General features: G+C 34.8%; 1 protein-coding gene across 7 annotated transcripts in view; it reads right to left on the bottom strand.

Moving 5' to 3' along the window:
- Positions 1–14,618, bottom strand: part of LOC113965613 (dynein heavy chain 5, axonemal-like) — a 156,934-nt gene that overhangs the window by 105,703 nt on the left and 36,613 nt on the right. For all 7 annotated transcript variants that reach the window (XM_027679275.1, XM_027679284.1, XM_027679294.1 and 4 more), the window contains 11 exons: positions 14,224–14,360; positions 13,052–13,214; positions 10,127–10,238; positions 9,676–9,804; positions 8,089–8,288; positions 7,830–7,983; positions 5,719–5,985; positions 5,386–5,514; positions 4,770–4,985; positions 3,051–3,197; positions 1,269–1,441 (listed from right to left, as the gene is read on the bottom strand). In XM_027679275.1, the coding sequence (XP_027535076.1) occupies positions 1,269–1,441; positions 3,051–3,197; positions 4,770–4,985; positions 5,386–5,514; positions 5,719–5,985; positions 7,830–7,983; positions 8,089–8,288; positions 9,676–9,804; positions 10,127–10,238; positions 13,052–13,214; positions 14,224–14,360 (1,827 nt within the window). The remainder of the gene's footprint in view (positions 1–1,268; positions 1,442–3,050; positions 3,198–4,769; positions 4,986–5,385; positions 5,515–5,718; positions 5,986–7,829; positions 7,984–8,088; positions 8,289–9,675; positions 9,805–10,126; positions 10,239–13,051; positions 13,215–14,223; positions 14,361–14,618) is intronic.

Genomic DNA, 14,618 nt, shown 5'->3' with positions numbered 1-14,618 from the left:
AGTCCAATTCCTGGCTCTGCAAAGGACAAACCCAAAAATCACACCATGTGTCTGGGAGCATTGTCCAAACACCTTTTTAACTCTGGTAGTCTTGGTGCTGTGACCACTTCCCTGGTTGCAATTTAATTATGTGAATAAATTTTGAATTACAACATTTTCTTGATACTGGCTGTCCTGATAGGCAAAAATATTGTCAGCGTGTTAGTGCTGCCATATCCCCTAATCCACTGCATGTTTACTGCTGCAAACTGACCTCTAATCTAACATAGGAACAGTAGGATGCATAACATACAGTTTGGCTGATGTGTGTTACATATTAAAAGCCAAGTATCCAAGTACAGGGTTTTGAATTTCTCAACAGCTCATGGGGAATAATTTTGGTTCAGAAATTGGCAAAAATCTGAATTTTCACTAGTAGATAAAATCTAGTAGCACAGAGAGTGCAAAGACAGTTCCAACATTAATTTGAGATGGGGCTTTGAGCAACCTGGTCTAGTGGAAAGTGTCTCAGGCCATGGCAAGGAGGTTGGAACTGGATGATCTTTAATGTCTCTTCCAGTCCAAACCATTCTATGACTCCATAAATTACTGAATATGCACAGTTTTTTGACATTCTTATCCACATCTAAAAGAACAAGCTCTGGCATAGCAAACAGCCCTGCCTCTTGCCTAGCAGAAGCACTAACCAACTACTTGAGGAAAATAGTCATCTAATGGAGTATGAACTATGCTGTATAACTAACATTTCAGCAACAAAAAATTCTCCTTATGTATGCCTTCAGAGTTTTTTCTGTGTTTGTAGTCCTATAATTCTCTATAGGCCTTGTTTAAAACCATACTGACCCTAGTTATTCAATGCTATGTCCTGAGTTACTGCTTTTTCCTCCAGGGTGACTTCAAATGAATCGCTTGCCATAATTCCAAATTCTCATGCAACTACTACTTTATTGAAAGCAGCAATATATTGGTTTTTAGATCCACTCTGTTTAGGCTGGTGAAGTGTATGGAGTTTAGGTATATTTATCTTGAGCACAAATAAGTTTTTCAATGCCTATCACACCTAATATAGCTCAAGCAAACACTCAAAGAGAAGTCAACCCGCTTTCGATAGCTGAATATATGAGCACTGGCCTCTGCTGTTCACCAGCAATATTGCAGCACTGTAGCGCAACCTAATTAATTCTGACACACACAAAAGTTAAGGCTATTAAGTCAAAGGAATTAAATCGTAGCTCCAATACTATGCACTGCATTGCTTTTATAACTACCTGTCGGTTAAGGGAGTTATTACAAGCCTCTCTGTACACCCCAGGTATTCATTGCAGTAGGTGAATTCTACATCAGTGATTTTGATAATGCATTTATCCAAGTCCTCAAGAAAATAAAATCGAGACTGTTTTTGCCATTCAAAATCAGATGGAGATTTAATGTTCATATGGACCTATAATGGAAAAGAAAAATCATTAATACAGAAATAAACCGTACAAAAAATTAATCTTAAATTCCATACAGAAAAAAAAAAGCCTACTTCATACAAATTCCTGACCTGAAAGAACCAGTACAGAATCTGTCAGGAGTCAAGACATGAGAATAGTCTTTTCAAACCTGCCTATGACCTCCTCTAAATCTCCTGACCACTTTGATTTTACCCTGTATTGTGCACAGAGATTATGAATTGTGTCTTACAGAGATATTGAAGAACAGTGATGGAAAACTTCCTAAAAACTGAAGTAACAATACTGGTTACACTGTATGGTACCCATGCCATTACTCACAGAAATATTAAATTGTGGACAACATTTGAATTCATTGTATACATATGTATTCATTGTAGACCTGTCTATGTGCTTTATTTGGGATCTATTTTTTAGTATGTACTTGTCACACACATATTTAAATTTGTGGTATATTAATAAATCTTGATTCATTATTTTTGACACTTGATCTCAAAATCATCAGCCTTTTACAGACTGTGTAATCGTAGTTATTGGCCTTGCAAACACAGTGTAATGTGAAGAGGGGGTTCTGGAATTTCAGTCACTTCCTTGTACTTTATTTCAACCACAAAAGCATATGTTTAGCAGAGAACAGAATGTTTTGAGAGAGAAGGATAATATTACTTTACCAATTAAGAACCCTTTCCCCAGTTTTGGACTTGCGCCTGACTTTTTATTTTACATACAGGCCCTATAAATTTAACCAGTTTTGTGTGATTTAATTTTATTATAATATGACATTGAATTAATTTATAATGAAATGTCCAATTAAGAAGATAATGATGAAAATAAATTCAAAACTACAGGCAGAGTATAAAACCCCATGCCTATCTTAGGAGCCAGGAGTTTTCTTTCTAGCTCTTAGTATTTTTCTTTATTATATTCTATCTTTCTTTACACATGCACTTAATTTTTATTTCCTAACATATGCATAAATTAAGCAATCCAGTATAGAATTATTGGGCTTTGCATCACGCAAGCTTTTTGAAAATTATTCTACTTCCATTTTTATAATTATACTTTCATTTACTCAATATACTTATCTAAAGAAAGCCTGATGTTACCTAGTTATTAAAAAATTTAAAATATCTCTTCTGTTTATTTTTGCTACCCTTTTCAAATATATGGAGCCTCACTGCTTTTATCTTTGAATAACTATTACCTTAAATCAATACATAGGTCGGCCTGGAAATTACATGATTGATAGCAGTAGTAAATGGACTTTTTTTTATGCTGATATTTCAATCAAATTATGCATTAAATCTTCAAGGTGAGAGAATAGTTCAATTTTAAAAGTTAAATTCTTTTGCTCACAGTGAATTTGTGCATGATGGGTATAAACAATCATTTTAAAAATTGAAGTCTGAACTTACTAACATACCTATATGTAATGCACCCTTATCTCTGCATGAAATCAAACTAAATCTGATATGCTCTATCACAGAACTAAAGTCAGAGCTACTCGAAGGGAAGAGATTGCAAGATTTGTTTTACATTTTTTGATATGTGCAAAACCTTCTACAGAAAGTCCCCTAAAGATTTCCCAAAACTTACCAAATCATCAAAGATATCCTTCTGGTGCACATGAATGGTAATTAAAGTTTCATATTTTGTGCGCTCCATTCTTGTCAGATTGTGTGTTGTCATGTCAATCAAATCATTTAAAAGTTCCAAAAACTTCTGATTTGTTGTGTGCATTACCTTTTCCATACAGCAAGAACATACATATTAATATAAACATCATTTGTTCTTCCAATGTTTAGAATAAAAAATAAACAAACATTTGCAAACATATGACCTTTGTATTCTGCTTTGTATTTTTTAGGCTTGGAATCCTAAATTTGGATTTTCAGTTTGCCCTCCATGCATGCATTCTTACCCAACAGAGTACAATAAGGTTATATCTAGGCGAACAGGTCACATTATAAGATTTTATTCCAAGACAATTGCTCCTTTTACTATACATTCAGCTGACTGCATCCCAGCATATATTCAGAACCATCAGTCTCTGGTTTTGGGTTTTATGTATCAGCCCAAGCAGTATCTACTCTTTAGGGGGAACAGGAACCTGGAGATCTATCACATCCTCTAAGCAGAGGAGGGGGGAAATGTAGTGTAATTTTACATACCAATGCTAAAATAATGATTTATTTTGTGGTACCAGATAGGTTACAAAATTCCACAAAATACAATACTGGTTTATGCAAACAGCATCAGCCTCTGTCAGTGATGCTCCTGGTACACAATAAATTATAAAGCACTAAGGTTTCAGAAAGAGCAGCTCATTTATACTCCTGTTTCAAATTTGTGAGAGAACAATCACACTAGCTTTCTGTAAATATATGCACAGCCTAAAATTCACACTGTTTGCTTAGAAAAAAATGCTAAAAACACTGTTAAAACTAACAGAGAATTAAATTACCTCCCTGCCCCCCAAACACACACACAGTTCAGCCCCCCTCCCCAAGAAAACCCAAACCAAAAGCCGTTTTCTCATTAATGCAAAAGAATCTTGGCATCTAGTTAGTCTATGAACTGGAGTGGTCTATACCCATTTTAAAACCAGATCTATACCCTTTTAAAACTTTGTACAATGCAGAAAATATAGCGCTACATGATCTTCTCCATAGTCTAGATACTTTGATACTTTCATTCAGTATCAAAGTACAGCACAGGACCATTGCCCTGCATTTACTTTTATGGCAGGATTGTGTTACTAGTTCTTTGTTCAATCTCACTTTATAGTCTTGATTAATGGTAATATGCAACTCTTTAATTCACACCTTATCCTTCCCCTTTCATAGATTCAGTGTTACTAATAACACCTTGGTTGTTAACAGCATTTTCTTCACGTGTTTGAGATTAAACAAACACCTCCTCAAAAGGTTGTTATTCTTTCCCCCTCCCTAAAAAAAGAGCTCATCCACTGAAGAATCTAATACATTTGGCTAGAGTGGGCCAATGCCCACAAAGCACAGTTATTTCCTCAAAGTTCGGGAGCTCTTATTTGCTTCCTAATTCGATTTTCGGAAAGTAATAGGACAAGATGGCCCATATTCCCAAACTGAGAAACTGTCCCTTCCCAAGCTGACTGCAGCAACAGAACAACAGAAAAATCACAGTATTAGGAACAATTCTAAAGCACACGCTGGGGGATAATGAGGAGGTGTGACTTCTTAACACATTCTATATCATTCTGTTTTCCTGTTAGCTTCTTTTTTATTCTGGTTAATTAACTAGTACATAAATCCCCAAAGGTTCATTAAGTACTACCTTTTTGTCAGTTTTGGTACTGTTCAGTGCCTTCTCTGCATCTCTGGTCCAGATCATTTGAATTCCCAGAAGTCCTATTTGTGCGGGAAACATTGCCTGAAAGTCATACAGCTTAAATTCTGAATCGTTAATGACCATTGATGCCTGTCTAATGATGGTGTGGATTGTTTTCCTAATCCCATTCAGCAGCTGACCTAGCCAGAATTCCACATTGCCCTGAAATAAACAAGAAAGTACTTTTAAAGAACTAGTTTATGAATAATTCACAAGGAGCAAAAGCTCTACGTGACTTTTATCCCAGTGCTTCAGACTCCCATTTCCCTCTTTGTTATTCTTGAATCTTTAAAAGATTCCTTTCCTCTTTCTGCTCCACTGCCCTTCTAGATATATGTGGTGGATTTGACACTTCGCAGCAGTACTGCTGAGAAAACAGGTAAAGCAATCGTTACAAAATGACACAAATGTCCTGTCCTTTCTAGTCTTTGCTCTTGATGTTCATATTGGAAGGTTTTCATTCAGCTAGTCAAATAATAGCATGATGTGATACTGTTGGTCTCTAAAACATAAATCTACTTTAAATCAAGTCATGAAAAACTTCAATATATATTTTCATTACCTGAGCTAAAACTGGTTCAATAATATTGACCCGTTCTCCTTCTTGAGATTCAAACAATAAAATCTGGTCGTAGTTTTTTTCATGAAATCCCACTCTGTTAACATTGTCAAACAAACTTAATAAATGTGCCTACAATAGAATCAGAAAAAAAAAACAAACACCTGAATAAACTGATCAGATATGGCATTCTTACTTTGTCTTCAAATTCTGTATTAGAAAATTCTGTATATCTTTCTGTCAGTGAAAGAAATTCTCTCAAATAAATAACAAAATCCTTCGTGGTCCTCACTTAGTAATATTGACCATAAAAACATATTGCCTTATTACTTGTACCTGAATAGTGTGGGAATCAGATGCTTGACCAAGGATTTCCAAAAGAGCAGGGTCAGATATGAAAAAAAATCTTGGAAATATTAACCGTTTTTTTTCCAAATAGCCAGTCAGTGATTTCTGACAGACTTCCAGCTGTTCCAGCAAATGTGGTAATAGCTGTGCCAAAGTCTCATCTCCAACACAGCACTGCACAATGTTTGATGTTTCATGGGCTCTCTGCATAATTCTCTGCCATGATTTATCAATGTTCTGAAATCTTCTGGCTTCCTGAAGTACATGATAAATACATTAGCTTTTCCTCATGTTTGTCATATTCTAAAAATTAAATAATTCCATGAGACAAGGTAACAGTTTAATATTTCCCTTGTTGTTCAAGTATTCTTTGCAGGACTAATGCATGAATATTTATAGGCATGCTTATGATGATCAGTGCTTATAATGATCAGAGTTCAAATTGCACGAGAAAGACTACACTGGGACAGCTCTGAAAATGTCTTTTACTTCCTGTTGGGCACCAAAATTGTCCACATAAAAGGATTCCAATACACACCAGAAAATTCAAACAGCAGCCTTCCCAGGAATTAGTCTTCCTAATAGCAACAGACAATGTCACCTAAGTTATTAGTAGTAACACTTGACAAACAAAACCAGTATAAACAGTCTGAAGCTGCTGTGCTTGTGAGGTATAGTAGGTGAAGGGAGACAACTGGGAGCTGAAGAATAAATATTTTTATACACTGGATATATTGACATTAAAAACTCTTTATTCACCTACAACAAATGAAATGGTAATGGAGTAATAAAGTTTCTGAGAGCTAGAATAGATCTCAAAAGACCATCCAAAGCAATTTGTCTGCCATAAGGCAGGGTCATACCCAAAAAATCTGTCTGTCAGGTGTTTAATGATGTTTAATGATGGAGATTTAGAAGCCTTTCCAGGCAATCTTTGCAACTGGTGACTCTGTTTTAATATCTAGCCTTAATCACATATAGAGAACACATATTTTGCTTCCTATTGAGAGCAACTCTTATATTTTGAAAAAACTTATCATATCTTCTCTTCAGTTTTTGCTCTTCTTCAAACCAAACAAGCCTAGTTTGTTGAATGTTTTCTTGCGCATTATCCTTCCTGGGTAGTTTCTCATTCTTACCACCCTCTTCTACGCTGTCTCAAATTTGTCTCTGTGTTTCTTTGGCCAAAACCAGGTACAATATTCTAGTTATCAGTTATTGCTGTTCATGCATTCCACTCTTCTGCCTTCATTTTACATACCAGCAAGGTAAAACTCATTTTCTAGCAGTACTATCAGAGACAATGTCAAAAGTCTATCAAGATATATGGCAACTAGAGTTTTTCCTCTATCCACAAAGCTTCTCACCCACCCTAAAAATAAATTAGCTTTGACATGTTTTGTTCCTAACAAATCCACACTGACTGTTACTCATCTCCTTGTTAACTTCCAGATGCTAACAGTTACTTGTTGAAATACTCATCAAGAAACTGGAATTAAGCCCGCTCATCTATCATTGCTCCTCCATCAAGCTGTTCCCTCTCCTACTTCTTTAAAGACAGTCACCACATTTGCTTTTTTCCAGAATATTGGTTCATGTATCTATCATCCTTGGAAGAAGTAGCTTTAGCAGTTATCAAATGGCTCAGCTGCGCTGCAGCATTTGTTCATCTGCAAAAACTGCTCATTGATTCTCTGATAAGCATTAACAACATAAATATATCTCCTGAACTTTAAAAAAAAGTACTGTTATCTTGAACAACAGTTAAGAAACCTTTATTTATCTTACAAAAATTTATGTTAATTTGGGAAACTGCAATCTTTAATTATATGTGGCCAAAAATAAATTAATATCTAGTAATTTCCCAACAATCATGGTTCTGTTAAGTTACAGAACTTAATTGATCCAGTTGATTGAACTGTGGTGAGTTAAAATGATATGAAACCCCTTATTAGGAGAAAGATACCAGTTTGGCAAAGCTTCTTCTGAACTGCCTATGCACAGCTGACAAAGCTTATATGCATTATATGTACTGGCAAGTAAACTCTGTGATGTGGCAATCCCTTGGTACAACATATTGTTATCATAAATCAGTATACCTGAGGTAGTTGTTTTGCAATGTCTCCAGCAACAAACACAGCTTCAAGGTAAATCCAGAGGTTTTGTACAGTAAGCCAGTTTTCAATTATCTCTGCAGTATTGGTCAACTTCTGAACCCACTGTTGTATCGGGGACTTAAATGGTGCATTATATCTGTATGAACATGAGTTAAAGGGAAAAAAATAACATAAAATGATCATTGTTTACTTTGAGGGTTGATTAGATTTACACAGTATGTGCATTTATTAAGTTTTGTACCTGTTGCTCATGAGCGACCCCAGTATCATGAGGCTGTCTTCCACCAAAGCTATTTTCTCTGATATATCTGATCCTTTCAGAAGGAGTTCTCCCCGAGTTTTGAATTGGCTAAAAGTGAAAGCATGGGTACTCCATTCACTGATGACATGTTTCAATTTTGCTTCAATATCCTTTTCTTTAACAGCACTGATGCAGATATCCTGTGTAAAATTAAAATAGTAAATTACATTCCTGTAAGACTAATACAAAGCACAGCTATAAAGACTATTAAAATTTATTGGCTAGATCCAAATTTCAGTGTAAGTTCCTGTTAATGAAAATATGCATCGAAACACTCAAAGTTATTAAACTACAAACAAGACTATATTCTAGTATTACTTGTAACAGGTACATTTTATGGGCTATACTCCATCTTCACTAGTACTGGCACCTTGCACGCACAAAATTCACTGAGTCAATGAATTTTCAGGCAAATTCATTGCACTGAGGCAGGCAGAATTTGCCTCTCTGTATGTATTAAAATTTGAAATCAAATAAACCAACTCAGGGATTTAAGGAAAACACACATTACCAATCAAGACAATAAATAGTCCAAGAATAGAATGTAGATGGACAATACAACTGTCAACTACCTCTTGAAGACAGTGAGGACAGGATTGTCATAAAACTGGTTATTGCATCAAAGAGAAAAGGACCAGCTACTCAGACTGGACCCCAAATGCAGGTTCAGGAGTATATTGGATTCTATCATAGGTTCAAAGTGTTTCCTGAAGTGTAAAGCTGGAACTCTGAACCTTTCACAATTCTTGCCTGGAAATTGGGTACAGCAGAGGTTTTATTTCATGTTTTTGTCTTAAATATGTTCCTTTGTGGATCAAGACAAAACAGGTCACTACTCTGGAGGGACCACACATATAGCTAAGTGACAACAGAACTGAAGTTAGAAACTGTTGGGGTTTTACTTCTTTATTTTTAGCTATGCTTTGTTCTGGTAAAAGGTAACAAGCATGACGCTAATGGACTTGCTAGATAACTGCTGTCCTTAAAATGGAGGAGACAAGAGCTTTGTAGCTTGTGCACACTACATAAGCCTTCTCATCTCTCTGCTCTTGTGAAGAGTCACTTTTGAAATACAAAAGAACCGCATTCTCTTTTAATCCTATATCCTCCACTTCTCCTATGTTCCAAGGATTTTCAGCACTTAACAGGATCAGTCTTACATCAACTATTTTTTCTCTCTGATAATACATTTAAAGGGAAAAAAATACATAAGTAGGCAGATTCTAAATCAGAAGCATGACAGAATCACACTATCCCTAAAACAATAGAAGTCCTTCTGTGGAAGGATTATTGTAATACCATCTATCCATTTAAGCCTTCTCCACAATGAAAAGAAAATAAACTAACCATCAGTGCTACTACCAACTACAAGGCTCCATTTTTTCAAAGGAATTCTTCAACTAAATTTTTTAACGTTACAAAGCTGAGTAGAAACAGGATTTCAAAAGCACAGACTCCCAAATCACAAGTTATTAATTTAAAAAAAAAAACAAACAAACAAAATAAACATCAGAAGAGTACATGTACCTCAATGTCTTCTTTATATTTTAATAACGGGGCATCCATTACATTTTTCAAAGAGAAACTTTCAGAGTCAACATCAAAGTGATGCCCAGTTACTTGTGCAATTCTTTCCCAGTGTCGTGACGACATTGCCTAGAAAAGTCCATAGGGATGATTTTTTAAAAATTGTATTATTTTTAGGACTAGAATGATCACATACTTTTGTACTCTATCTGTTTAGCAAACACAAGAGTTTTGATTTCCATTCCACTGAAAGCATTAACAGTTCTTGTAATCACATTATTAAGTCTTTTGTTTTACTTTTCTGTAACTAAGCCTAACCAGATTTTTGTCGTAGTATAGCTGCTTTTATCTATAAAAAAGAACTAGGGAAAGCATCTTATGGTCATATATGATAGCCTTCAGTAGAGTGTTTCAAGTAAATCTTATCTCCAAATTATTATGCTGAACATACTTTGTTTGTCATCATTTCAAGCAAAGGACAGGTCTCTGTGAAGTCATCAATTTTTTTTTTTAGGTCTTGAAAAGCTTGCCATTCCTTCAATGCTTTTGGTAACTTTCGGATTCTTTAAAAAGCACAAAAAGAAAGAAGAAATATTTTATTCTTAACAAGTAAAATCTACCATTTAATAGTACAATATATTGTCATTTTTCAACCAGTGGACCAGTAGACTGTAAATATAAATCCAGTTGCAAGCTGGCATTATATACAGCTGATTGCTTGTGGCTGCAGGTATGAAACACTGCTAAAGACAGTACAGATCACACTGGAATGGTTTGGTTTCTATTTCAGTTTGAAATATAGGAAGTTAATTTGATGTACAACCCATGTTTGAACTTAAGTTTTTGCAGTGTCATTGTGTTATTAAAAAATTGAAAATGCACCTGATTTTGTAAAAAGGTAAAATGATTAAACAAAATACATTTTTCAAGCAAAATAAAGTACATCCTAAACTAAAACTAGTCTGCTTGCAAACAGAAAAATACTTCTATTTCAATCAAAGAAGCCCTATTTTACATCTAGTTTGTACAAAAGATAATTAAAGAAAATCTTTATGCACAATTTAAGAAGAAACTGAAAATTAAGAACCTCTTGTACTGTGAATTGTCACAGCTCCTCTTGCTTTTAACAAGTCATGCCAATTTTCATCTGCCAAAGCTACGGACCAAAGACTGACAGCAGTTCTCTTACCGCTCAATTCCAGAAACTAAAAGCTGCATAAAACCAACTCATAATGAAAAAATCCTTCAAAGAAATTTCCAATTTTTCACAGCTCAAAATCAGGCAGATCTGTCACACAATGCTGGAGCATATGCAAATTCTTCACTGCTTGCTAGTAAGAGGTACACGAACATATGCATACTGTCATGGCACTACAATAATTGCTATGGTCTTTCATCCTGAATCCAACAATAGATAGTAGTAAATAGGCTAGAGAAAAGCATTGCAGAATGGGAAATTATACTCTGCCTTGGATCGATAAGGCTTTAAGAGGCAGTTCTTGGCTACTTCTATCCTGAGGCACAGCAAGTAATGTTCTAACAAACTTTGTCTTGGGATGGCTATTAGAAATGGGATCTCTTAGCTTGGTAATGAAAATGGCATTTTTTTTAATACTAATAATTTCTTCCTTTGTCTTAGTTGCAGTATATTTTCTAATAGCAAATTCTATTACCTGCATATTATGTTAAAAAACTGTTCCACTGATCAGGTTTAAATTTCCTTCTTAAATTTACTGGACATTCTCTTTACACTGTATTACAGTAAAAACATAAAGGGAAACTTCCCTCTAGATGTTATTATAAACTTCTATAATGCTCTCTACCACAGCATTTTCTCTAAATATTTCTCCTTTTTATTGCTTTCTAATAGGATTTATTTCCACCTACAGTTATTTTTTTTATTCTTCTTTTCATGATTCTAGGTTTTCTATTATATTAATATTTTTTAAAGGAGTAGAAAAAACTACAGTAAAGAGCTACATGTATCTTTACAATTAGGCCGAAGTACTTATTGCATTTCCAGTATTCCTGCTTCTTTCATAACACAGCACACCATCTTAGCTATTTCTATGTACTCCCTGTACACTGTTTAAATTTCTCCAGCTTTGAAGATAATAGCTTAACGCAATAATGCTAGCAAGCTGCCAAAGAAAGGATAGTACTGGGTTAGACTTTTATTACAAAAAAAGCATTTACTGTCTATTGGTAGTCATCTTGCTTCAAAACAGCTTGACAATTGAGAGAAAAAAAAAGTCTCACGTGAAGTACAAAGAGAAACACATAACTCACAACTATCGCCATGCAATGGCTTCCTTCAGAGTTCTGAAGAAGGAAGCATAAAGTGAGTCCTACCAACCTGTAAAATATGTTAACTATAGAAAAAATCACAAAGCAGATTCCAGACTTCTACTGAAATGAGATCAAGACTTACATTGTCCAAATGCAGAAGTATATATGTTTCACATACATTAATTTCTAGTATTATTTTTAAAAAGAGGTTTTAGAGTTTTTTCAAATTAATGACTAGAAGGCAGTTCAGTCAGTTTTTCCAGAAAAAGAAGAAAATCTCCACTTTCCTCCTTCAGTGTATACAGAAATGGACCCTGCTAAAATGATGGCACAATCAAAAAACCATATGACCAAAACCTCTGAGCATAAGTAACCTTTCCTATGTTTTTCAAAGATTTGAGATGAGATGAAAAGTACAGATTTGATCTCAGTCTCTCAAATAATACCAAAATGTAAGTGAAGCCTCTCTGAGGTCACACTGGAGAATGCGTGTCTGGGTCTGCAAGAGGTGCATCTTTACCAACAGAGCGGAACAATTTCTCCGACTTCAGCAAAGCATGGTTTCAACTAGAAGTTATTTTACATTTAATGTGGAAAACATTATTGCTCTCCAACCTCATAAATAAACCCTCAGAATTTAATGTGGCTACCTACCCTTCTTGAAAGAACAATTACAATTCAGACAAATGTGCAGAAGTGGACAGTAGCTTCAAAATTCTGTCTAATATCATGGACTAAAAAGTTGTAAACTGAATCACTGATAAAGTATTATATGAAGATCAGCTATGAAAGTTATTTATACTTACAACCACCTTGCCACAGGTTTATGCACCTTATTATTTATTAAATAAGCTGCAACCTACCACGTCAGTATACCCCAACAAGCCTAAAGTGACTCACAGATTAGCTGAGTAAGGTCACATTCTAGCTGCATACTGCACCACAGTGCAGTTGTGCCCAACACATGAGCAAGTCTGAACTTGAGATAAACCAACAGTTTTTGCTCCTCAGAGCAATTTTCATGAGCTAATTAACACACAGAGCTGAGAAATAAAAATTTTATGCACTTTAACAAAAAAAAACTTACTTGTTTTGAAAATCCAGAAGTCCATTGTTAATTTTTTCTATATTTAAATCATTCCAAAGCATTTCATTGTATCCATCAATGCTAGCAGTAACTGTATTATAAAGACTGTAAAGTTTCTGAAGTAATGAAAGTTCACGTTTAATTTTGTGTAGTTCAGGATATGCTGTTTCAAATTTTAAAATCAGAAATTTGTGAGTGTTAATTGAGTACAAATGTATTCATGAACATAAAAATCCATGTATTTCTAAAAATGGTACTTAATAAATGTATGAAATCTGACTTGCAGTTTTTTAGATGGTGTCTAGTAAGAAAAACTTTTCCAGTTACATTATGTAAAAACATCAGATTTTGATGCACAGTAATTGTTTAGATTGCTGCTTTTTAATAAATATTCTTCTCTAACAGTAGATGGAATCTTACAACTGAGATGCTGCACCTAGCTCTGTGAGGGAGACAATGTTGAAAATGTGGATGAAATGGCAAAGGAATGCAATGTAGTTTTAGACAAGAACTAAAACATCCCCTATCTCAATTTACACTATTTACTAAAGAAGCAGAGGTTGGGGATGGGGATTTATTTTGAAATAAAAATCTAGAATATATTGGACAATAAAAGCATTTAAAACTGACATCTTTAATGGAATTCCTAGTTAAATATATTGTGATTATTTCATATGCCCTCAGACAGGAAAGTATGCTTAATTTAGTATGTACAAATTAAAGTGCTTATCATGTATTCTGCTCTAACTTCAGTTCACACCATAGTCTTCCAAATGAACTGTGTCTGACTATGAGACATAAGGATATTATAGATCAGTTGCACAGCCCAAGGGAATTCATTATGTAACTGGAGCAGGGACAATTTGAGTTCTTTGGCAACGTTTCCCAAATTTGTACAGGGCAGAATACTGACAGGAGATGTGCTTAGCTCTGAACAGAAAAAGCAAGAGAGCTAAGCATCTGGACCCTGAGATGCAATATTTTTCCACCTGATGTTTATGTATGTGCAGACTGAAAGCCAGTTTCACACAGCTGTTTTTCATAGGAAAGACAATAATAATTTACTGCAAGGAGTTTTTCTGCAATGAATCCAGCACTGAATGCATTTAGCAAGGGCCACAAGAAAAATTTAATGTCTTAGGAACAGGTATCCTTATCCCCTGAGAAACTACCTGTAATAGGAAGACCAAATAATTCTTCCCCGGCAGAGAGAGATATATATTTCCTCCATAGTTCATCAAATTTGGCTTGAAAGATTTGTAATCTGTCACTTGCTTCACAGGGAGGAATATTCTCCTTGCTGGGGCCCCTGTAAAACCCAAAGCAAATTGAGTACAAGTATCAACTATATGGGTTTCAGAAAGCAGCACAACAGAACATACTTACTGAATAGCATTTAATATTTTCTACCATTTTTTCTAGAATTTTTTACAAAAGACACTAAAAGAAAAAATGCCACATATATTCAGTGTACCAAAATTACATACTGAGTAGTCCTTGAAAGAAAGCCCAATTTATTTTCTAATAATAAAATTCATCTGGGTTACCATACATATTATGAACAGCT

This window comes from Neopelma chrysocephalum, unplaced genomic scaffold (assembly GCF_003984885.1).
Source record: "Neopelma chrysocephalum unplaced genomic scaffold, ASM398488v2 Primary Assembly neopelma1_22b, whole genome shotgun sequence".
In the NCBI taxonomy this organism is placed as follows: Eukaryota; Metazoa; Chordata; class Aves; order Passeriformes; family Pipridae; genus Neopelma; species Neopelma chrysocephalum.
The sequence above is the reverse complement of the archived record's forward strand: the minus strand, read 5'-3'. Positions and strand labels throughout refer to the sequence as shown.